At 41.5% G+C, this 23,093-nt stretch overlaps 1 protein-coding gene across 2 annotated transcripts in view; it reads left to right on the top strand.

Moving 5' to 3' along the window:
- Grb10 (growth factor receptor bound protein 10) overlaps positions 1-23,093 on the top strand; it is a 37,750-nt gene that overhangs the window by 4,200 nt on the left and 10,457 nt on the right. Inside the window, exons 3-11 of one of the 2 annotated variants that reach the window (XM_046463915.2) lie at positions 4,054-4,169; positions 5,203-5,271; positions 6,738-6,875; positions 8,211-8,321; positions 10,846-10,944; positions 20,674-20,751; positions 21,695-21,811; positions 22,678-22,744; positions 22,990-23,067. In XM_046463915.2, coding sequence (XP_046319871.1) covers positions 4,054-4,169; positions 5,203-5,271; positions 6,738-6,875; positions 8,211-8,321; positions 10,846-10,944; positions 20,674-20,751; positions 21,695-21,811; positions 22,678-22,744; positions 22,990-23,067 — 873 coding nt within the window. Of the gene's footprint in view, positions 1-4,053; positions 4,170-5,202; positions 5,272-6,737; positions 6,876-8,210; positions 8,322-10,845; positions 10,945-20,673; positions 20,752-21,694; positions 21,812-22,677; positions 22,745-22,979; positions 23,068-23,093 lie in introns of both variants that reach the window. The other variant, XM_046463913.2, reaches the window with a different exon arrangement.

The raw sequence follows: 23,093 nt of genomic DNA, 5'->3' as shown, positions 1-23,093 counted from the left end.
CTAGAGAAGAGCCTCCAGGGCTCCCCTCTGGGCTGCTCTACTGTACCGATGGAGAAGCTGAACAGTGACTGCCTCCCTTGCTCTGTAGAGCTATGTCTCTGGCTGATGGGACTTGGCCCTGCCCTCTCTGCATTGCATTGTGGTCAAATGGGCAGAGACCTGTGAGCCAGGAGCCTGTCGCCCTTCCCAGGCTCCTCCTGTCAGCACCTGAGAGCATTCACCACTCAAGGTGCCTTGGAAACTTGGTGCAAAGCCCTTGGTAGTCAGCAAAGTCCCTTAGTGATTGGTGATCTTAGGTGAACATGTTGTATATTTTGCAATTGCCAGGAGTCCTGCTCCAGTCTGTTTATCCTTTTAAATACTCTCTTGATAATTAGCACTTCCCACAAAACCAGCTTATTGGAGATGGTTTAGTCTCAGTATCTGAGAGTTGATCTCAGCAGTGGCAACACCATCCCTGATCAACGCCACCCAGCAGCCAAGGGTGCTGGTATGGGCCAGGTCCTTTGGAAGGCATCCCTATCCCTCTTCCCCCAGCACAAGAGTTTCTGGAAGCTCCACTTTGGCCAACACAGCTTCCCATCTAGAGAACATGGTGATGTTAAACAGTCAGCCTGCACACATAGCAAGTAAATGAATTTTTTAAAGGACTTTTGAAGAATACAAATTTAAGTATACCAAATGGCATTTTGGTATAATCCTGAACTTGAAAGTGGGACTGCAGATAAACTCCATCCTGTGGAGTCTGGGGGTGGTGGGGCTAGGCTCTCACATTCAAATTCTGAAAAATGTGGGCATTAGGCACAGAGGAAAGGACAGATGTTCTGGGAGAGGGGGCCCTTCACAACCCAGGAAAGAGAAGAGGGTTCCGGCCAGATTCTGTGGATTTCAAGCATTTGAGGATTTCTGTTATCCTTTGCAAATTGGCGGAAACGTCTCAGGAAAAGCCACCGTTCTTTCTGGAGCTGTTTCCAGCTTTGTGTTTGTTACCAGTTGGGTGAGAAATGCTGTGAGAGTAACTCTTTGGGGTCCTGCAGCTGCTTTGCTTTGGATGCTGACAACTGACTTACGCAGAAAGTTGTCGAAGGAGAAAACTGGCCCATTTGCATCCTCAGTTCTCAGGCAGAACCGTTCACAGACTGATTTTTCTGTCTGGGGCTCCCTATTACATTAGAGAAGTATAGAATGATCTTCTTTCCTCACTAAAATATGTATAGATAGAGAGGCCACTTACAGGGCTTGTCCCAGCATCAGGGTGATTTTTCCATAGACAAGCTTTCTTTGTTCCCAGTTTCTTAGCCCGCAAAGCCCTGAACTAATTGACAACTCTCTTCTCTTCCTTGCGTGGGCTGTGCCGAGGAAGGATGTGCTGAATAGGGCTGGAGGTTGGCTCAGGCAAGCCCAGGGGCAGCAGCTGGTGTCAGGAGGAGACAATGGAATCCAGCCTCTTTTCTGTGCACCAGTTCTGTGGTGTCCCTCCACCACCAACTAGAGGGGTATGGCGAAGAGTCACTTGAAAGCTGCTTGGTTTAAGGCAGAGAAACAAAATTTTCTTTGTGGAGTTGTCTGACATTTAAGTCTTTTTCTCATGGAATAGGATTGTAGTGTAGATGCTGGACATATTTTAGAAATTTGAAAAATACAAATGTACTTAAAAGAATTTTTGCCTTTTCTTGTGTACATCAGTGATTTCCGAATACCGCCCTGAAAAGTAGCATTCTCGTTGTACTTAGAGCCACTAGAACAATAGGAGGTTTATGGACAGCCCTGTGAATGTTAAAAATTGGTTGGGAGAACTTTGAACTGATGATGTCCACTCACTGACTTCTGTGGACACTGTGCCCAGGGGCATTTGGTGGCAGGTTAAGGCTACACGGTTCTAGATCCCTGAGGAAGGGGGCTTACCTGCCACCTCATCCACCCTTTTTGAACTAGAAGCCATACCTAGAGATCTGAATCCCCTCTGGGGTTACCAGAATGACCTGAGTGGGAGAAGCATGCTCCACATACTGGCCAGCTTGGCAATCTACTGGTTATCTGAGGCCACAGTGGAACCTGAGTCCCCTGGTCTCCCTTTCCAGGACAGCAGTTCCTCCCCTGTCCACCTGGGGTCTGATACTAAGGGCAGTTCTGTGTGCATTCACAGTTGTGTGCAGTTGCCCCAGGGGATTTCCAGTACAGAGGGGGAGGGAGGGGCTTAGGGTCAAGATCAGAGCATATGCTCTTTGACCATGGGCTTCTTAGGTCTGCTTCTCCCTTGAGGGTCCCTCTTGATTCCTCAGTCTTCTTTGGAGACAAGATACCCTTTGCTTTAGAGATAGACATCCTCACGTAGGTAGCTGCCTCTTCCCCTTTTAATTTCTCCTTATTTTATCCGGTAAAAATGTTTTATTCTATAAACCAACCATCAGTAGGTTATTAGGTTGTTGGTTTTTGTTTTTTTGTGTTTCCTGTAACAACAGAAAGAAATTTTTCCATGAATAAAAAAATTCTAATGGAAGTCATTGATTTGTTTTCTCCCCAGAACATCTATTTTAAAGGAACAACCTTGAGTCTGGCATTTAAAAAAAAAAAAAAAAAAACAAGCATCAGAGTTTTAGTCACATGCTCAAATTGTATGATTTTTCTCTTCTTTTCTGTCCTAGCAAAACATAAGGTCTGTGTTTTAGATTACATGTTGCTGGCAAAATTCCCTCCCAGACAGGGACAAGTGGGAAGTATCCCAGGTCTGCTGGTGGTGCCAGGTCTGGCCCTTCCTCAGAGGTTCTGTGAGCTTTTTGGCAACAACAGGGACAAAAATCCCTTTCCTTCATAAATTCTGGCTTTAAATACATTTCTGCTAGGAAGACTGCTCCTTGTAACATCAAAACCAAGGCCGAGGACATATCCGCCCAAAATTTGCTCCTAGTGCCAACAGTGACCCTGTTAGAGGAATACCCTTGGTAGCAGTTGTTCTCTACAGGCAGAAATTCTTCCAAATTCTGAGATGAGTTTCATTTGGAAATGCTTTTCCCCTAAACTTTGTTTGTTCCGTACAAGATGAGAGTTTGTTTTAGAGACTCAGTTCTGGCTACATGAAGGACAGAACTGCCCTCTGTCCATTGCATAGCACCTCACTCTGTACCACGTTGGTGCAAGTCCACACACTGACCCTAATCCAGATTTACTCATTATTGTTTATTGCATCATTTGATGTAATTATTTCCCCTGTTTCTACCATCCCAGCCTGATTACAGTTTTTGAGATCCATGGGAGGGGATGTAACCTCCATCAGATAGCAGAAAGGCAAAGCTTCTCTAAGCACGTATTCTTTGGTAGTAGGCCAAGTTCTTCATGCTTCACATTTAATCAAGTGTACAAGCAGTGGGGAAAATAACCTTTCCAGATGCTCTGAAGTATGTGCGTGCGTGCGCGTGCGCACGTGCACAATGAGTACTCTGTGTAGTGTTTTCTTCTTTGCTTCACATATAATCCAGTTGATGAGACTATTCCATGATGTGGTTAGTGCTGGCTTCAGCGTGAAAGATGAGTACATTGGTACATCCTGTCTGAGAGCAGTATCATGTGCCTGCTCCCATATTACATTCCCAGGGTGGTTTCAGGCAACCAGATTTTATGGAATCCAAAGGCTCCCCATGCCTTCCCACCTCTGTAGCCTCTCCTCTTATTTACCCCACACCTCATTGCACAGTGACTTCCCTACTTTTCTTTGTCTTTGAATATTTTCCCAGTTTCTGTTCTTTATAAGCATTGAAATTTCTTAATGTAAGGGCAAAATCATTTGACTTTCTCCTTAACATTTTATTGATGCCCAATGTAAAATAAGTATATAAAAGTCCATATTGAACTGAATTCTGCATTCTATGTATTTTAAGACCTCTTAGGCATCGAATAGTGCATTAAAGAGAGATTTAAATTTAGTTTAGTTCCTGACCTCATCTTCGTTCACAACATTTAAAGAACAGGAAAGTCAGCCAGATTTTGTAATTTGTTGTAAAACTGCCTTGAAGATTTTGCCTCTCTTATCTCACACTTAATACTTTTACCCTGCAGAAAGGTTCCTGGAAGACCATGAGCTGGTGGTCCAGGTGGAAGGTACCATGGGAAGTGAGAGTAAATTCTTATTCAGGAAGAATTATGCGAAGTATGAGTTTTTTAAGAATCCAGTGGTGAGTCTTACCTCTTCAGATTTGGGGTTTGAAACTATTGAAATCTTAAAAGTTTATGCTTGGGTATTTAGTAATGTCAGATTATAACATCATTGTGATCCGAGGATCAGCATATGGGTGTGAGAATCTGAATTGCTGTTTCACGAAGGCAGTCCTTGCCCAAAACAATCTCTGGCACTTAACTAAAGACTCCTGTGACTGGCTAAAGGTAGCAGTTGCCTTCAAATAGTAACAATGGAAAGGGCATTAGTCTGGAAGTCAAAGGGGGGAGGAGAGACTGGGCTTGTTTAGTTATTTTAGTATTGAAATTGGAACAAACTGATCAAAACTGAGCAGAAGAAATACTCTTGATTCTCTGAAAATAGCAAATATTATCTTGTGATTATATACAGAAGAATGAGTCGAGCAATCAATGTGATTGATTGGTGTATTGATGTAGTCTCCTTGACTGATCTTTCCTCTTCTATTTTTTTGAGAGACACTTGTCCTGGGACATATCAGGAGCAGGAATCTCATAATGTCCATAGCACTTGCTCTTAACCTGAGTCAGGGGGCACAGCAGCATCAACTTGGGGAAAGATCTAGGTCCACTCTGGCATGGATAGTTCATCTGCCTTTTTTATTGCATAGGAAGAAATCTGATAATTCTTTCTGGGTAATATAGCAGAAAAGGCTTTCTCACACAACTGTGCCCACCTTATACACTTCAGGAATTCTGTATCTCATGCCATGCTTCTCATCACTGAGTTATAACCCTGTTGTACCTCTTTGCCATGGGACATGCCATGAGACATGAATTCTGTACTTAATATAGTATATTTTCCAAACTTGGATCCTTCATGTGAGAAAACTAAATGCAGCCTTTTGAAGGAAGTGTCTCCACTGTGTGATAAGGGAATAAAAGGGGCTGTTTAAAGTACAGATGTGCACAGTCATACCGATAGGAACTTTTTAACATGGACAGACCTGTAAGTGTGCTTTCCCCAACTTTGAAGCTAACCTTTAACATATTTGTTTTTCCTCATTTCCTCAGAACTTCTTCCCAGAACAGATGGTTACTTGGTGCCAGCAGTCCAACGGCAGTCAGACCCAGCTTTTGCAGGTACTGGACAAAAATAGAGTTTCTGCTGAAATACAGTTTCCAGATAAAAGTCCTCTTGTAACTGTTATGGCAGCTTGTAAAAACTTGAAGAGGCTGGGTCCTTAATCACATATTAACCTTGGCTCTTAGTGGAGTTTAGAGTAACCAGAAATAAATGTGTGCTTGGGAAATCTGTGTGTAGCCAGACTCCTTCAAAGCGAAATAAGCATTTACACCCAGAATAAACTTGCTGTGACTTAAAAGCAATCTGAATGTTGCCATTGCAGAGCATGGGCCAGGAGGAGGATAAGAGGGAGAAGCTGTGGTCTTAACCGTGCATGGGTTTCCAGGACAGGTCACTGCCCAGCTGCTTGGAAATTTCTACAAAAATACTGAATCTTATTTCAGAGTGAAGAATGATAAGAAAACCACCAAGTCCTTTTTACTTTTATTAAAAAAAATTTTTGTGTGTGTGTGTTTGATTCTGGGGATATGGAACCCAGAGCCTTGTGAATGCTAGGCAAGCAGCGCTCTACCACTGAGCCACACCCTAGTCCCACAAAGTCCTTAGAAGTAACTTACTATACATTAAAATTAAGGAAACTTGTTTGAATTCTTCTTCTGCTTTCTAACGTGTATTCCAGAAAAAAAAAAAAAAAAAAAACCTGGTCTGTCCCCACTCCATTCCAGGGGATGGGGCCAGCAGGGCCTCTGGGCTGAGTGCCGACTCACATTCCTCTTGGGGAGTCGGGAATGTGAAAGGGAATGTAACTGCTGCCCCCCAGACGTGTGTCTGTGTGCAACGTGTCAAACGAGAGAACAAACCAACAGTATCCAGACCTGTGGGGAGGGACGTTGTCTGCTTCTCGTCCAGGGCTGAGGACTCACCAAGGCCACGCCCCATCTTTTTTCTTCCCCATGAAAGAGAGTGTGTGTGTGTGAGTGTGTTCTAAGATTTTATGCTAAAGCTGCCTATATAAAAGCTGTTAACTGGGACAGTGAGCTGTCACCACGGCGTCCCAGGTACTTCATGGACAGATACCTTTTATGTAACTCCTTTTTGAAAGAACGAAGAGGTAAAAGTGGCAGCTTGGTTCTTATTCTCAATTCTCAGTGTTTCTAATCAGTTGCTGCTGGTACTTGTTCTTCTCCTAGTTCTGATAATCAGATTAGATACTATTTAGAAATCTCGAACAAAGAGCAGAAACCTTAAGTCTTTTGCCTTATAAGGAAATTATAACTTTATGCTTTTAACCAGTGTTAGATTAATTTGCTTGCCTGTGTTTCAGTGTTCATTATATTCTACACAATGCCAATTTATATGGGATTTTAGAGTTTTGAAAGGAGCAAGACCTCAGTTTGACAAAAAAAAAAAAAAAAAAAAAACATTTTAATAATTCAGAAAATGTCAACTGCAACAATAACATTTCCATTTTAATTATTTTACGTTAGCATTATCTGATTTTTTAAAATTTGCTTTTCCTCAGAATTTTCTCAATGCCAGCAGCTGTCCTGAAATTCAAGGGTTTTTGCATGTGAAAGAGCTGGGAAGAAAATCTTGGAAAAAGCTATATGTGTGTTTGCGCAGATCAGGCCTTTATTGCTCTACAAAGGGAACTTCAAAGGTGAGTTTGAAAACCCCCCACCACAAGTACCAATTCTGCCCAGTTACCCCAGGATGATGTGATTAAGAATGAACTTGGGTTTCATTTTAAAATGGATTTTAACCTCTTCCATGCTTTGATAATAAGCTAATTGTGTAAGAATGACAGTTCTGTTGGGCTGCCTCAGAAGCTGGGTGATAATATAGATCTGGGATGGCCTGCTGCATCACTCCTGCACCCCTGGGCTGCTCAGTCCGAGCTCCCGATTATGGGTCGCAAGAAGACCCTTCTGACTACTTAAGTCACTACAAATATTGACTTGTTTTGTAATTTTAGAAGCTGGTATGCAAACTAGCCATAGGATGTTTGCAAGATTATTGCCACCTTAATGCCCTTCTAAGACATGTTGCTATGGACATTTTCTGTAGTCAGTTGCACTTTCTATGTGTGTGCACTTTGGGGAGAGGGGGTGAGAGATGGGAAACAGCTGCAGACCTCAAAACCAAGCAGGTGACGTTATAGACTTCCTATGGGCTCCTCCTGGAGGTCTCCTGTGGACGTTTTGCACATTTGTTCCTACTCTTTTCTTGGGAATGTCTTGCAAACACTCTGCATTAGGAGCTGTGTCCAGCCAAACTTGGCTGAACATTTGTCTTTGAAGAGCTACAGTCTCTTCTGCTCTTTCCAGGAGAGAGTGGGGAGCTGGGGGGACCCCAGATGAAGGTGCTGAGCAGCTATGGCTCTGGGAATTCAGTAGCTGCTAGATGATGTTCTATCTGGGGCGAAAGGGTATCTTCATTGAGTGGCTTTGATCGCCGGCAGGGCAGGGCAGGGCAACTCCTTGACATCCCAGTTCTGATTTATGGCTTACTCATCATCCTCGTACGTGTTGAAGCCAGGAACAGTTTGTAGCATAGAGCAGGAAATAGGACTTGGCTGGAGAGTTCAGAAGGGCGGGCCAGGCTGTCAGTGTGAAAACTGAAGGCACCATGGGGACTCGAGTACACAGTATGTCATCGGTGGTATGGCCCTGAACATAGAATGTTCTCTTAACTTTGACCTTGGGGCTGCAGGTTTTCTCCTGGGTTTTACTTGAATCATGAGGCTGTGATTTGGCAGAAGCATTGAAACATTCCAATAGTCTTGTGTCTGAGTTTTTGAAAGGTGAGGTTTTTTTGAGTGAGGGAGGGCTGTGCAAGTTTGTTTCTCATTTAACATTTAATTCACCCCATGGTCAGAGTCTCTAAAATGCCAGGAGAGGAGTTTGTGTGAGCATGCACAGGCTGTCTTCTGCTTACAAAGATGTGAGAACAATTGTTCTTTGCTGTGCTTGAGACCCGACCTCTGTTTTTGCAGGAGCCCAGACACCTGCAGCTGCTGGCTGACCTGGAGGAAAGCAACATCTTCTTCCTGATCGCGGGGAAGAAGCAGTACAGCGCTCCCACAGACCATGGGCTCTGCATTAAGGTACTCCACCATGAGGCTGTCCAAAGGCTAGGACTGGGAATTTTAATGACTAATTCCTCTCTTGCTCACCATGTGCTTGTTGCTTCTTTTGTTCTTAACAGAAATACAGTTTCATGTTTGCTTTTGACATTGATTCTCAAGTAGCTCAGAGCTCAAGAGAAAGTGTTGTGAGTAATGCAGTTGATGGGCTCAATGGCTTAGGACCAGGTGTGACTGAGCTATGTCTGAGCCAAGTATTAGTAGTGGGAGAAGGACAGTCATTGGGCAAGAGACCCCTGGCCTGTCACCTGTAACTTCCAGGTACTGGGTAAGGTAGCATCTTTGGTCATGTCATGAGGATAATCAGATAGGAATGACCACAGCACTGCCCACCTTCTGTGTATATGAACGAGCGTGTGTAGACACATGCACAGAAATGCACATGCACATGTGTATACATGGATGTGCACATATACATACACACTTGTGTGCATGTGACCAACAATACACGTGTACTCCAATGAATGTGCTTATACATATATGCACACAAATGCACATACACTCATAATCAAAGATGCACATGTACACACATGCCTGCAGGACCATTTTCTGCCCCCAGTGGGGTAATGGCAACATTGACAATCATAATGATACGAGATCTTTACTGAATATTTACTATGTATGAAATGTTCTACTAATGGTTTCATACCTATTATTTAATCCATGAATACTAATAGAGTAGGAAACCATCCAGTTTCATTGCCCATATTAGGTAGCTAGTCAGTGGTTGTGCTTGGAACTCGCCCCAGTGGGCTAAGTTCTGAGCCAGAGCTCAAGCTTCATTCTGATGGGAAAAGAGAACATTGGGATCCCTTCCTCAGCCTGTATCATAACAGCAGTGCCTTCCTGAAATACCATTAGCAGGTACAGTAGTGCTCCCCTTATTCCTGATACTGATTCTATTGATTCTGATTACCTGTGGTCAACCAGGGTCTAAGTATATTGAATGGAAAATTCCAGAAGTAATTTATAAGTTTTAAATGACACAACATTCTGAGTAGTATGTTGGTGTCTCACACTTTTCAGGCTCTGTCTTGCGCAAGATACTGGCCCTTCATCCACCATATGTACATTGTATATACTACCTGCCCGTTAGTCACTTAGCACTCTCTCTGTTATCAGATCTACTACTGCAGTACATATAGTGCTTATTTTCAAATAACCCTTATTTCACTTTAAATAGTGGCTCCAAAGTTCAAGAGTGTTGCCAGTAATCCAGATATGCTGAAGGGAGGCCATCAGATGTTCCTTTTAAGGAAAAATATGAAAGTTCTGGACTTATTAAGGAAAGGAAAGAATTATATGCTAAGGTTCCCGAGAGCTATAATCAGAACAAATCTAATACCCATTAAAATGTAAAGAGGGGAAAAGAAATCTGCTACTTTTGCCCTCCCACGCATACTGCCAAAGTCAAAGCCACTGTGGGTTGGTAAGTGCTCAGTTATAGAATTGAAGCTACCATGGATTCAGGTCCCCACTAGGGGTCTTGGAATGTATCCCAGAGATTAAGTGGAGACCACTATAGTATGAATCTACTTCAGACCAGATAAAAGCCCATGCATGATGACCACAGGAGAGGCTCCTCACCCTTCTTGCTGACCCACACCAGCTACATACTTTTTTCTGCTCCTATTTCTGTACTTACAGGGTGCCCTGAGTGCTGGGCAGTCACTCTCACCCCTGGACCCTCCAGATTCCTGAAGTGAAAGGCCAAATCAGTGTCCACCCCGAGCACTGTGCTTTGAGTTGCAGCAGGGAATTCACGTGGAAGCCCAGATTCGTTTACCCTGGGACAGGCTTTTCCCTCAGCTCATAGCCCTGCCTCTGCCAGGCAGACCTGTCATTCTTCTGGGTCCACAGGATATGTGACATGCCCCTACCTGCCTTGGGTTGTTTTTTTTTTTTTTTTTTTTTTCCATTTCAGTGCCCTTTCTGCATTGCCCTTCCTCTCTGGACTTCCACTGGGGGGTCCACATTGGGACCATTTTGGCTCTCCATAACCTCTGAGCTCCTTGGGGGCCTCCCTGCTTCCCAGCTAATACACCCAGCCACCTTCTCAGTCTCCCTGGGAGAGTGACTTTGAAGATCTTTCCTTCTGTAACTCAGGAAAGAGGTTGTCCTCCCATAGATTCCAGTACCCCCTCAACAGAGGTGGACATCTCTTCCTGTTTGTTCCATCGTTCTTCACATGCTCATTCCCTCGTGGTGATTTGTTTGGCTGTCTGACTGCTCTGCAGTTCCCAGCTAGGGAAGGGGTATATGCTTCAGCTAAGGAATAAGTAGCTACAACCAGCCCTGTTCTAGTCTGTGTTGTGTGAAAGAGGATTATATCTACCTGGAGGAGAGTGTGCATGTGCTGTGCTCTCTGCATGGATGACCACAGCTGATTGCCTTGGGTTTGAGTGCTGTGCAGCTCTGCCTTGCCATAAAGTGTGCTCCACACTCACCACATTGCACTGATTGGATTTCCTTTTTCCTCCTCTAGCCAAACAAAGTGAAAAATGAAGCTAAAGAGCTGAGACTGCTCTGTGCCGAGGATGAGCAAACCAGAATCTGCTGGATGACAGCGTTCAGACTCCTCAAGGTACTTGATGACTTGCGGTGTGTGGTGCACTTACATCTCCTTGTGGAAAATGAGCAGTCCGACTTAGGGTCTATTCTGGCATGAAAATGCCTGTAACTTTTCCAGTATTCTATCACAGTATGTTATTATTTTCAGATGTAGTTATGCATCCTTCTAAATAAGATCTCAGAGGCTTCTAACAGAGGACTTAATATTTAGAAGATTAGAGCCCAGTTTTCTGACCTCAACACTGTTGACACTTTGCAGGGAATAATTCTTTGCCAGGGAAATTTTGTGCATTATAGGACATTTAGCAGCATTCCTGTTTTTTGCCCCACAACCAGTTGAGACCACCAAAACACTTCTAGACATTTCCACATGTCTCCTGAGGGCCCAAGGATGAGGAATTGCCCCTGAGAATTACTAGGTTACAGGTAATAATAGATATATTATTCCATTCTTTTTGTTACTGTTACAAAATACCTGAGGCAGGCTATCTTATAAAGATAACAGATTTATTTAGCTCCTATTTCTGAAGGTTCAAGGGTATGGTACTTGCATCAGCTCAGCTCCCGTGAGAGGTCTTTTGGTTGTATCATTGTCATTGCGAAAGATAATGACAGAAACACACATGGCAAGAAGAGATTGCATCTCCAAACAGGAAGACGGGGAAACTGGGGTGCCATACATCCTCTTTAAAGACATACTCCCAAGATCTTCTCACTAGACCCCACCTCCAAAAGCACCACACTGGGAATAAGCCTGCGACACAGCTCTTTTCAGGACCAACCATATCCAAACCATAGCAATAGATGAGACAGGTCACTTATTTTCATGGCTGAGTAGACTCAACTTCCAAAAAGCCAGGGCCATGAGAAGAAGCATGACCCCAAACTGTATGGTTCACCATAGCTAATATCTCCCGACCAGTTCTAAAAGAATTTATTAAATAAAACCTTACATGAGACAGTGCAGTCTAGGAGCTGCTCAGCTCATGAAAGCTGGGAAGCAGAGAGAGAGAGAGAGAGAAGAAGGGGCCAGGGACAGGGAGAGTGCCCAAGACAATGCCCCCAGTGACATACTTCCTCTAGCATGCCCGGCCCGTCTACAGTTACTACCCAGTCGTCCATTCAAGTTATTAGCCCATCAAATGGATTAATCCACTCATGATACCACATCTTTCAAAATCTAATCAGTGCATCTCTGAATGTGGCCCACATGAACTTTTGAGGGAATATTCCAGATCCAGACCCTAATAGCGTCCTTCCTATGTCTGCCTCCCAGTACTTTAGTCTGTTTATTTTTTTTCCACTAATACACACACACACACACACACACACAGATATTGAAACAAAATTTTACTGATTCACAATAGAAAAGGAGAGGGTATTATTATAAGATATTACAAATCATAGTTTGATTCTTTCTAAGCCAGGTTTAAGTCTGTCATCAATGGGGAACTGGTTAAATTTAAGTTACAGGATGTCAGTCATTGAGAGGAACGCTCGGTAGCTGTTAAAAGAAAGGTTGGTCTCTGTGCTCTGTTGTGGAAAAACTATTAACAATCAAAGTGAGAAGCGTAGAACAGTACGTATAGAATGCACTACATTGGTGTGAAGAAGAAAGGGAGTAAAAATTGAAGTGTGTGTTTGTATTTGCTGTCGTGCATGCATATGTATGAGACTGTGGGGGGAGAAGAGATTACAATCAGCTGGGCAGAGGGGCGCAGAGGCCACAGTGGAACTTTGACATTTTTATATGTTTGTTTGTTTTACTCCATCAATGATTAGTTTATTTTTAAAAAGGCAAAAAGGAAAATCGGTAAGTTCTTAACCATTGTACCATGAGTAAAACCAAACAGGTGCCAAACCATAGCTAGTCACAGGAAGGGAAGTGGCAGTATTGTCTCTGTCATTAGCACTAACAGTGATGTATTGTGTAGTGTTAATGTTAATATAACATCATTAACATTTGTTGAGCATTTACCATGGGCCAAGCGCTCTTCAGCCCTGTTACATCCATTACCTTATCTCCTCCTCACAGTAGCTTTATGACATACATATCATTATCCCATTGTACAGATGACAACTCAAAGTCCTGAGGTATAGCTACTGGATGGATGGGGCAGAGCCAGGATGAGAGTTCAGTGCTCGGGCTCCTGAATCCCTTTCCTAACTACCATGATTTCTTCCTTTTCTTCTTTAAGAGACCCTGGGAAGCTGCAGATCTAATTCTACATGTAGTCCTGGTGTCCCAGCCATTTCAGGGGTATTAGTTTAATCCAGAGACCCAGATTCCAGAGGCCTTCAGGATAAAAAACTACCATTTTTGAGGAGGCTGGGAACTTAGACTTTGCATAAACATGGTAGTGGCAGCCATGAGGGCCAATTTCCAGTGCTGTGAGAGTCACTGTCCTAACTAGTTACACTCCAAGGTCTACTATCATCTTGAGCAGGCTTCAAGATGTCAAAAATTATGTCTTGTCTTAGGACATTCTGAAATGTCTCCTCCCTCCTGGCCCCCTATCAAATGGTCTTAATCAAAGAAGAAAAAAGCACAAGTAAGAGTTGAGATTCTAAGGGAGATGGCTCCTTCTCCATGTTGCCCATAGAACAAGGTGTTTTATGCTCCAGGAATTTTTGCTATATGAAGCCAGGGAAGAAACCTGCTAAAATGCCTTCTGCATCTTGTACCTGGTATTTGCACAGGGTGGCTTCTAAGACGGTGTGTTGACCTAGCCCATGGTCATGAGTCTTCTTATTGGGGTGGGTCATGGCTGCACAGCGAGCTACAGAGAGCAGGACCAGGCAGGATCCACAAACCGTCCCTCCTGGGCTAGTACTGTGTTCAGTCAGGGATCAGGTTAGCATTTTGACTGACTCACCTCCAAAATTCTGAGGGCAAAGACTTCTTAGAGCACAGAACACAGCAGAGCTCAGAAAATTATAATGGAGTCAAAGCGGGAACCAGCCTACCCATGCACCTCTGACTCTTCCTCATTTGATGTAGTATCTCCCTCTTGGATGCTGGATATCATGGACAGAGCGAGAATCTACCTGAGATGGGTACAGCAGGTCACCAGACAGGGAGCTTAGACTGGAGACTCTGTGAGAACCCCTTTTGGGCCTCCACAGTGTGACACCAGCATAGACTAAAGTAACATTGGGTTGAATCTTTTTATGGTGGATATGCAGGTCTTCTCTGTAGTAAGTGATGAGAGGTCCTTGTCGGCTTCAGCCCCTCAAACACACTTGTCCCCTAAAAGTGCATCAGATGTTTTATGTCCTTACCTGGAGAAGTAGATGACATGAGGGGGATTATTTCTTTGGGAACAACTGTCAAAATGGAGACCCTGGAGTCTTGAATCATAAAGAATTACCTTCCTACTCTGCCTAATTATATCCAGGTATCCTTTCTGTTTAGTGGATAATAATCAATGCCAGGAATATTGAAATAGCAGTTTTATTATTTAGAAATCCTTTATGGAAGGAAAACCTTACTAATTTAAATTAACCCTAAGACCTTCATACATCTGTAGGTGCTTGCACAGAGACAATTTTCTTTAAACAAATAAGTCTTATATCTTGTGTATACCCAGGAAAAGCCTAACAGGGCTCCACTCAGCTTTGCAGGAAGATGCTATTGGAACACAGAGCAGCAGAGAATAATCAGGTTCCTCATTTCTTCATAGTACATTGTTAGGTAATTTCTTGGATATAGTAGTGTCTGTGCAGGGAGTGTTAAAACTTAATAACAGTTATCTGTTACCTCCTCCCTTTGTCTTCTAAAGTTTCTTAAACTGCTATAGAAATTCATCCCCTAAAGGGAGGTCTCGCGTCATCAATCCAAGAATCTATAATTGTGGTTGCTTTGGTTTTAAATGAGCTGACACTAGAAAGGCAATTAAATTAGATGTTCAGCAGAAAGGCAGACTGCTGAGAAACCGGGCACATTCTCTTGCACTAATGCTGTTAAAATACAGCAATGTGTGTCTGGAACAAAGAGAAAATTTATGGCAACCATGGGAAGCAGTGTGCTAAATGCAGAGAACAGAGTCATCTCAGCATACTGAAAAAGTTGTGCAGAACAAAAGTAAACCATCCACATACTGAGTAACTCTGTTGAGTGCTTACTCTATGCCAAGTCCAAGGCCAGGAGTTGGACATACTTGATTTTGCTTAATCCAGTGAGGGAGGACTCAGGTCTCAGTACAGATGAATTTTGATGAAGTTGAGGGTCCTGTGATGGTTGAGGATCCCCGAGATGGGAGCATCTTCAGAGTTATAGTAAGACTTGCATAGCTCAGTGTGTCCTCAGCCCCTCTCCTTTCGATGATACCTACCTGCTGCACACTCACACCAAGGTCACAGACTATTTGGATGCCAGGATTTTGACCTGTGGTTCCCAAAAGCCAGTCCTCTAACAGTGAGACCCTCATCTCTGTACTCCATGATGTAGCAAAATAGACAAGATCCAATGTAAAAAGCTGTACGTGAGCCTAACTGTGCTCATGGTAAAGAACTTAACTCCTTGAGTCTGAGATTATGTATACCTCACTTAGTGTTGATGTGCTTTATTTTATAAAATTTTGATATCAAGTAATGGGTTTGGGTTAATTTTTATGTGTATGATAATTTTCTTACTTGATAAATTTAATTGCTGAACTTAAGGCAACAATGGCTTTTTTTTTTTCCTTCCCCAAATTTTTATTTCTTTTTTAAATCTAAAAGTGTGAGAATCCTTGGTTTATAAGAAGATCTTCTTCCCTGTAAGAGGATCTTTCAAATCTAATGGGTCTCAAAGTTTTTTGTAGCAGGATTTGTCCCCATTTCAAGGCAAAATCTCTTAAAATTCTCCAAAATGCAGGATGGATAAAAAGGTTGATCAAATGATGTGATATTTCAGATTATTCCTAATTAGCAAACATTCCTCAGTGTCATTGGCTTATAGCTCCTGCTGCTGCCCTGCTTGAATCTGGCAGGTAGAGAGCAGCTGCCATCTTGAACATTGCCCACATCCAATATGGCAAAAGGAAGCGACAAAAATCCAGGAAGGTTTTGCATCCCCAGTCAACTACTTGACTGTAAATGATATGTCACTTTATGCACTGTCATTGGTCTGAGCTAGGCACATGGATCCATGGAACTGCAGGGACCCAGGAAACCCAAGCCCACTTGGACATAATGGATTTCCTGTCTATTCATATCCATCTTAATGAGTATATGTCTCCTGCACAGATAAATCCCCCTCATGTTAGTGCATCTTAAATTCATTTTATATTCCTGGAGTTTACTGTCATTTCATGAATCATTCTTTGACCATGACTTTGTTTTATCTTTTCAAAAGAAAAAAACTTACGTATGGCCTTAGTTAAGAACAGAGAAGTCACATGTATAATTAATTTTAAGGTAATGGAATTTTTTCATTTTAGGTAAGTGTAGCATCCTGTGATTCTTCAGTGTTTATGAAAGGAATTAGAAGTAGGAATTAAAGGGAAGCTATTAGTATACAATAGATACAAAGTAAAATAGACTCCTTTCATTAGATCCCAAAACTCAATCCCATTTGTAATTTTAAACTCTTAGGAATTTGTTTATGTCATTTATATTTTTAACATTACTTATTTTGCTAACATACTGTATGGGGAGAATGTTTTTTACCATGGCAAGATATTGACTGTGTTTAGCCAAGTGTTGCCACTATCCTTATTGCAGAAACATTTCTATAATTGCTTTACAGACACATGCAAAATAGCCACTGTTGCCTTTCTTCTTTATTGAATCTAAACATTCAATTAAATGAGAATAAGAAATAAGAAATCTGTATTGCAAAAGAAGGAGAAACATTTCTGGAGTCATACTGTCTCTGAAACAGTTGAAGAAAGTATAAAGAAAAAAACCATTAATTGGATTATACACATATATTTAAAATCCAGTCAACTTAAATAAAAAAAAAACGAAAGTAGAAGAAGGTAACTTTATGATAGAGCTGATATACAGTAAGTTAATATCTAAACAATATTAAGATTACATATAAATAAATTACTACCATCTAGGCCTTCATATTTCTAAATTGAAACAACATAAATTAATAGTCTTAGGATGCAGATAATAAATGAAAAACATTCAAATTTCTTAGTAATTGAAAACAAATGTAGATATAATCAAATAAAGTATCATTTTATGCCAACTTAGAGACAATATTAAACAATTTATGGATCAAAGATGAAATATGGAAGAAAATTAGAGTGTCAACTGAATAATCATAAATATAACTAAATCACAACTATAAAACTTTAGAGGCAAATTTTTTGTCTTAAGTAAATAAATAAATATATTCATAAAATAAGGCTTAAAACCAATGATCTAAGTATCTCATTCAAGACATTCTATAAGGGCAATCAAATTAAAACCAAAAGAAAAGGAAGGGAAAGTTATTAAATATAAGCCCAGAATTCATATTTATTACCTCTCATCTGAAATATGAAAACAAAAGCATTTTGGCTTTTGAACTTTGTTTCAGATTTTGCAGTATTTGCATATGCATAATGGGATATCTTGAAGATAAGACCCAAGTCTGAACACAGAACTCTTACATGTTTTACATACTCTTGTATACATAGCCTAAAGGTGATTTTATACAATAATTGTAGTACACCTGTGTTTTAACTATAACTCATCATCACATGAAACTAGGTATGGAATTTTTTACTTGGGGCATGACATTGGTACTCAAAAGATTTCAGGATTTAAAGCATTGTGGATTTCAGATTTTCAGGTTAGGGATGTTCAGCCTGTATGAGTGTTTGTGTGTGTGCATGCATGTGCACAGTGCACTGTGTGCAAGTATGGGAGACTCTTGGGACCAGCCTCAATTTCATTAATTTGTTGGGACTCAGAATTCAGCAAAGCTTTTACATTCATGGTATTACATTAAGCAGATGCAAGTCAAAATTGGCAATGGGAAAATGTGTGTGAGAAGGACCCGAGAGAGTTCCAGGTAGGAGGTTCCAGTTGCCCTCTCTTAGAGAAGTCATGTGCACAGTACTTGCTTCTTCTGACAAAGATGTGTGCAAACACACAAAGATTTGCCAACCAGAGAAGCTTACCCAAGCCTTGGTGTAATAGTTGGCCATATAGATGTGGCTGACCACCTATGTGTCTGTCCTTAGTCTGCAGCCCTTCCAAAAATCAAGTTAATATGTGTGGTCCAAAGTCCCAGCATAAATCACATTGTTATTGTACTATGTGGCTTAGCCAAGTACCCCAGTTAAACCCAGTCATTTCTTTCAGGCAGGACATTCCAAAGACTTAGAGATCACCTTCCAGGAGTGGGGTTAGACAGGGGACTTTTCCTTGTGCAAGGTTACCAATCCATTACTTCTGTCTCTTTCTCTATCCATTTACACACACACACACAGTTGGCATTCTATATCTAGTTTATGCATCTTTGTATTCAACCAACTGTAGATCAGAACTGTTCTTTAAAAAAAATTTTTTGGGGGTGTTTATTACTGAACATATATAGATAGATAGATTTCTTGTGATTATTGCCTAAATAATGCAGGACAACTTTTTACATAGCATTTGCATATTAGATACTTTAGATAATCAAAAAATGATCTAAAGTGAGTAGGTTATTTGCAAATACTACACCATGTTCTATAGGCGACTTCTGCATCCATGGATTTTGGTATTTGCAGTGGATCTTGAAACCAAACCCCAGGGGATACTGAGGGATGACTGTATATATGTACATGAAAATATGTGAATAAGTTGAAGTGTGTCTGTTATTAGTGCCCAAATGTTTAGGATATTTATGTCTTCCTGGTAAATCAATTCTTTGTCATTATGAAATACACTTCATTATCCCTCGTAATGCTCCATGCCTTAATGTTTAATTTGTCTAATATTAATATAGCTTTGTTTTGATTAGTGTTTGCATAGTTTGTTTTAACCATATTTTTTCAATTTTCTGGGTCCTTATGTTTAAGGAATATCACTGATAAGCACCACATCTTATTATTTACTGAATAATCTTCATTTTTTAACTGGAACATTTATTTTAATTTAATTGTATCATTTAATGTGATTATTAGTATTTGTATTTGAATCTACCATTTGCTAGTTGTTTTCAAGTTGTCCCTCCTCTCCTTTTTCTCTTGTTTGGATTTGCCAAGTAATTTTATTTATATTTTTTCCTCTGTTAACTTATCTCTTAGATATTCATTTATTGTTTTCTAGTGGTTAACCTAGACATCACAACATGCATCTTTAACTTATTATATTTTTTTATAATTTATAATTTAGTCCTTTTTCAACTTTCAGGTTAGCCTAAGGACTTATCCATTTTCCCCATTGCTCATTTTGAAATGTTTTTATTATGAATATTAATTCTGTATATATTTAAAATGCCTTAAGAAATTTTGCTGTTTTGTTTAATATACTCAATTTTAATTTTAATCACTTCCATATCTGTACTCTAATTTTTCTTGAATTTGCATTCTTCTTTTTGGGACTAGAAGAACTCAGCCTAGCAATTTTTTTTTAATATGGGCCTTAGAAATTTTTTCAATTTTTGTTTCACCTACATTATTGAAGGAACTTTTCTTGGTTGTGGCAGTTATTTTCTTCTGCGTTTGCTCCCATTCCATTGTCTTCTGGATCTCATCATTTGTACAAAACTGTCAGCCGTCTATCCTCTAGCGCTTCTGTGAAAATAATGAATGTTTTTCTCTGGTTGCTTTTTACATTTTCTTTTTTTTTTTTTTTAATAGCAGTCTTCCCATGATGTGTCTGGGTGTTAATTTATTTATCTTACTCTTTGAATCTGTTGCTTGATGTCTTTTTGTTGATTTTGGAAAATTCATGACGACTGTCACTTTGGGTTATTTCTTCTGACCTGTTCTCACTCTTCTCCTCTCACGGGAATGCAATTATACCTATGTTAGACTGTTTTGTCATGTTCTAAATGTTTTTATTTTAGAAATGAGTACATACTGTAGGACCTAGAGCTGGATCGGAGCTTACGTCCCCTGAAGGAATGTCAAGAGGAAGATGCACTCTGCTTGATAACTTTGTTTCCTCTTCCTGATTCTTTTATCTTCCAAGTGGGTGGTGTGAGCCAGTAATTTGGGAGTGTTGGTTGGGATGTTGGATGTGTGTAAGACTTTTCAATGCCCTGGGTACTTATTACCAAGAAAAATAAAGCACAAACTGCTGAGCCGGTTAAGCAGTAAGCCTGGTAGTCAGGGGAATCATTAGCTTTGGTACATTCAAATTCTAAATCATTACTTTCCTGAGACCTTGGGTTATTTGCTTCATTCCTCTGTGCTTCAGTTCCATAATCTGTAAAATGGGGAAAGTTATAGTACATAGCTCATAAAATGGAGATGGTTAAATGAAAATAATACAACAACCATTTAAGACAGTACTTGGCCCATAGTAGCACTCAGTGAGGTTAATTCTTCTTGATCCTATTATTATAATTGCATTTGTCACTGTCTTGTATATTCCCCTTCCAACATTCCAAAACCAGTCAGTGCTCATCTCCTGCAGTGTAATAGCAGAACTGAGACAGAACTGAGAGAAGTGCGCCATCTTGAATGTGCTTCGGCTTGTGGGGGCTGTTAACAATATTTTTCATTGTTCTGTACTCAACATTGCCCTTCCCAGCCTTGGCATTTTCCATGTGCTGGGACCTTGGGGCTCCTACTACCCTCCTGGTGCTGACTCTTATCTTTCTCTTCAGTATGGAATGCTCCTCTATCAGAACTACCGCATCCCTCAACAGAGAAAAGCCTTGCTGTCTCCCTTTGCTACACCAGTGGTAAGTACAGTGCTGGCCTTTCCTAGCTCAGAAGCCTTTTCTGCTGCTGTGTCTCCGTGTGTTGTAGACAACATTTCACAAGAACTGGTAAGGGAAGCTCCAGAAAGAGTGAACACATTCCAAGGAAACCAGTATGTCTTGTGCATTCCATTTTCCAGAACACAAATCTTGTACTTCAATATCATGCTTCAGGGAAGAAATTTCTCTATCATTCTTCTCCCATCCCTACATCTTAACTCAAGGTTGTTAGGTAAATAACTTCATGTGCTAAAAATACCAACAGCAACTTCCAGCTCTACAGGAGCATCCTCTTCTGCCTAGGATTTTGTTCCTTCAAGCCATGGGACCCATAGGTGCTGTTGGCCATTATGGTGAGATCATTCCTTGGTTAGAAGTGAGACATTATTATTATTCTTTTTGTGTCTTCAGTATGTGATTTGCTTCCCAGAGACACAGAAACATGTTGTGGCTTTAAAATATGATCTTAAAGATCCTTCTTTGTCTGTTCTTTTGAGATGGCAGATGACTCCATCGAGAGTCCAGTATTACTTGTCCTGAGCTAACACACCTGAGGATGGCATCTACAGCTGAGGGCTAGGCTCACCCTGTGTTTTCATGTCTTTGATGTGTTTAGCACAGGTTAGGAAACCAGTAAAGGGCAGTGCAGTCCATAACCTACTGGTGTCAGGAGACCTTGCCAGCAGCCTATGAATACTATGAGAAGACAGGATCATTTTTTATTCTTAAGAAAAATCAAAGCCATTTTTAGCCCAAGGTGCCTCTGAATTTTCAACCTGAATCTGTGGATCTTTATCCTGAATCAGGGGTTCAGAAGTGGAGATAGGGCACCCTTTCCTGGCTATCTTTATGATCATTTCATGCCAAAATTTCCCTCTGTACTGATTTCCTTGCTTCTTACAAATTTGTGGCTTTTTCTTTCCAGCGCAGTGTCTCTGAGAACTCCCTCGTGGCAATGGATTTTTCTGGGCAAACAGGAAGAGTGATAGAGAATCCGGCTGAAGCCCAGAGCGCTGCCCTGGAAGAGGGCCATGCCTGGCGGGTAAGACCATGGCCCCAGTCCAACAAGAAGAGGCTCCCCTGTGGGTGGTAGCCCCCCCTGCATTTTCTGTTCTTCCAAAAGTATGGCTCTGTGGTGTTGGCAAGGGAGGAGATGCTTGTAAGGAACTGCAGGAAGCAGTTGACCCCTCTGAGTCCTCCACGCGTCCAGCACCCAGCCAGCCCCCACTGCCTCCCTATGGATAGGATCCCATGGAAGGGGCAGAGAAGAACAGAACCTTCTACCTCTTTGGTTCATGGGAAGAACTATTATTGTTGATGCATTTTTAGCAACTGTCTGTGTAGGGCACCGAGCCTGTCCTGAATGAGGCCATTGGGCATACGGGGGGGGGGGGGGGGGCTGTACCCAAATAGTTCCTTCATCTTTGAGGCTCAAGTTCTAAATCTCCAGATGGGAAGAATATCACCTGTCTTTCAGCTGAGTCTTTAAAGATCATGTGTAAAATATAAATCCAGGACCCTGGCTTAGAAAGAATTCCCAGTAGTTTGAAAAAAGAAGAAAGTTCCCAAGTATGGGAATTCTCAAGACCCATGTTTTGAGAACTGCCTGAGTTTACCCAAGCTCATACTTTTCTGCTAAGATTTTTTAGGATTTCTATCATACATCTTCTATGTGAGAAGCAAGTGTCTCTGTTTCAATACCGGGATGGTTGGAAATGCACCATTATGCTTTTGGTTTGTTTTTAACCACCACTGTGATCCATGTGTTCTTCATCCTTGGTGATCAGACAGGGTCTTCATTTGATGCCTGGCATCCTGGTCAGCTACTCACTCTGGGGTGGGAAGTCAGGTGACTTGTTGTGCATCAGTCTGTTTTCTTCATTGCTAATATGGGCATTTCTTTTGCAGAAGAGAAGCATGAGGATGAATATCCTGGGAAGCCAAAGTCCCCTTCATCCTTCTACCCTGAGTACAGGTAAGCATGACAAGTTGCCTAATGTTGTTGTATAAGAAGAAAATTAAACAGGCCTCACCCTCCACCACCACCCCCCGCCCACCCATACCCTCCACTCCCCGAACTTTACATTGTTGCCCAGGCCTGGAATGCACCACAGAGGTACAGCTGTGGGAGTCAGGGCTCTGGGTTATGTTCTCAGGGAAGCCACTGTGCAGAGATGTCACCTTCCTCACCTCCTCTCTTACCCCCACAGTGATTCACAGGACTCAGCATTGGTTTCATGGCAGAATCACCAGAGAGGAATCACACAGGATCATTAAGCAGCAAGGCCTCGTGGATGGGTAAGGGACCTCCACTGTCATCTGTT

The sequence above is a fragment of the Marmota monax genome, unplaced genomic scaffold (assembly GCF_021218885.2).
Source record: "Marmota monax isolate L192 unplaced genomic scaffold, Marmota_monax_Labrador192_F-V1.1 WCK01_AAM20220418_F8-fsc00432, whole genome shotgun sequence".
NCBI classification, from domain to species: domain Eukaryota; kingdom Metazoa; phylum Chordata; class Mammalia; order Rodentia; family Sciuridae; genus Marmota; species Marmota monax.
The sequence above is the reverse complement of the archived record's forward strand: the minus strand, read 5'-3'. Positions and strand labels throughout refer to the sequence as shown.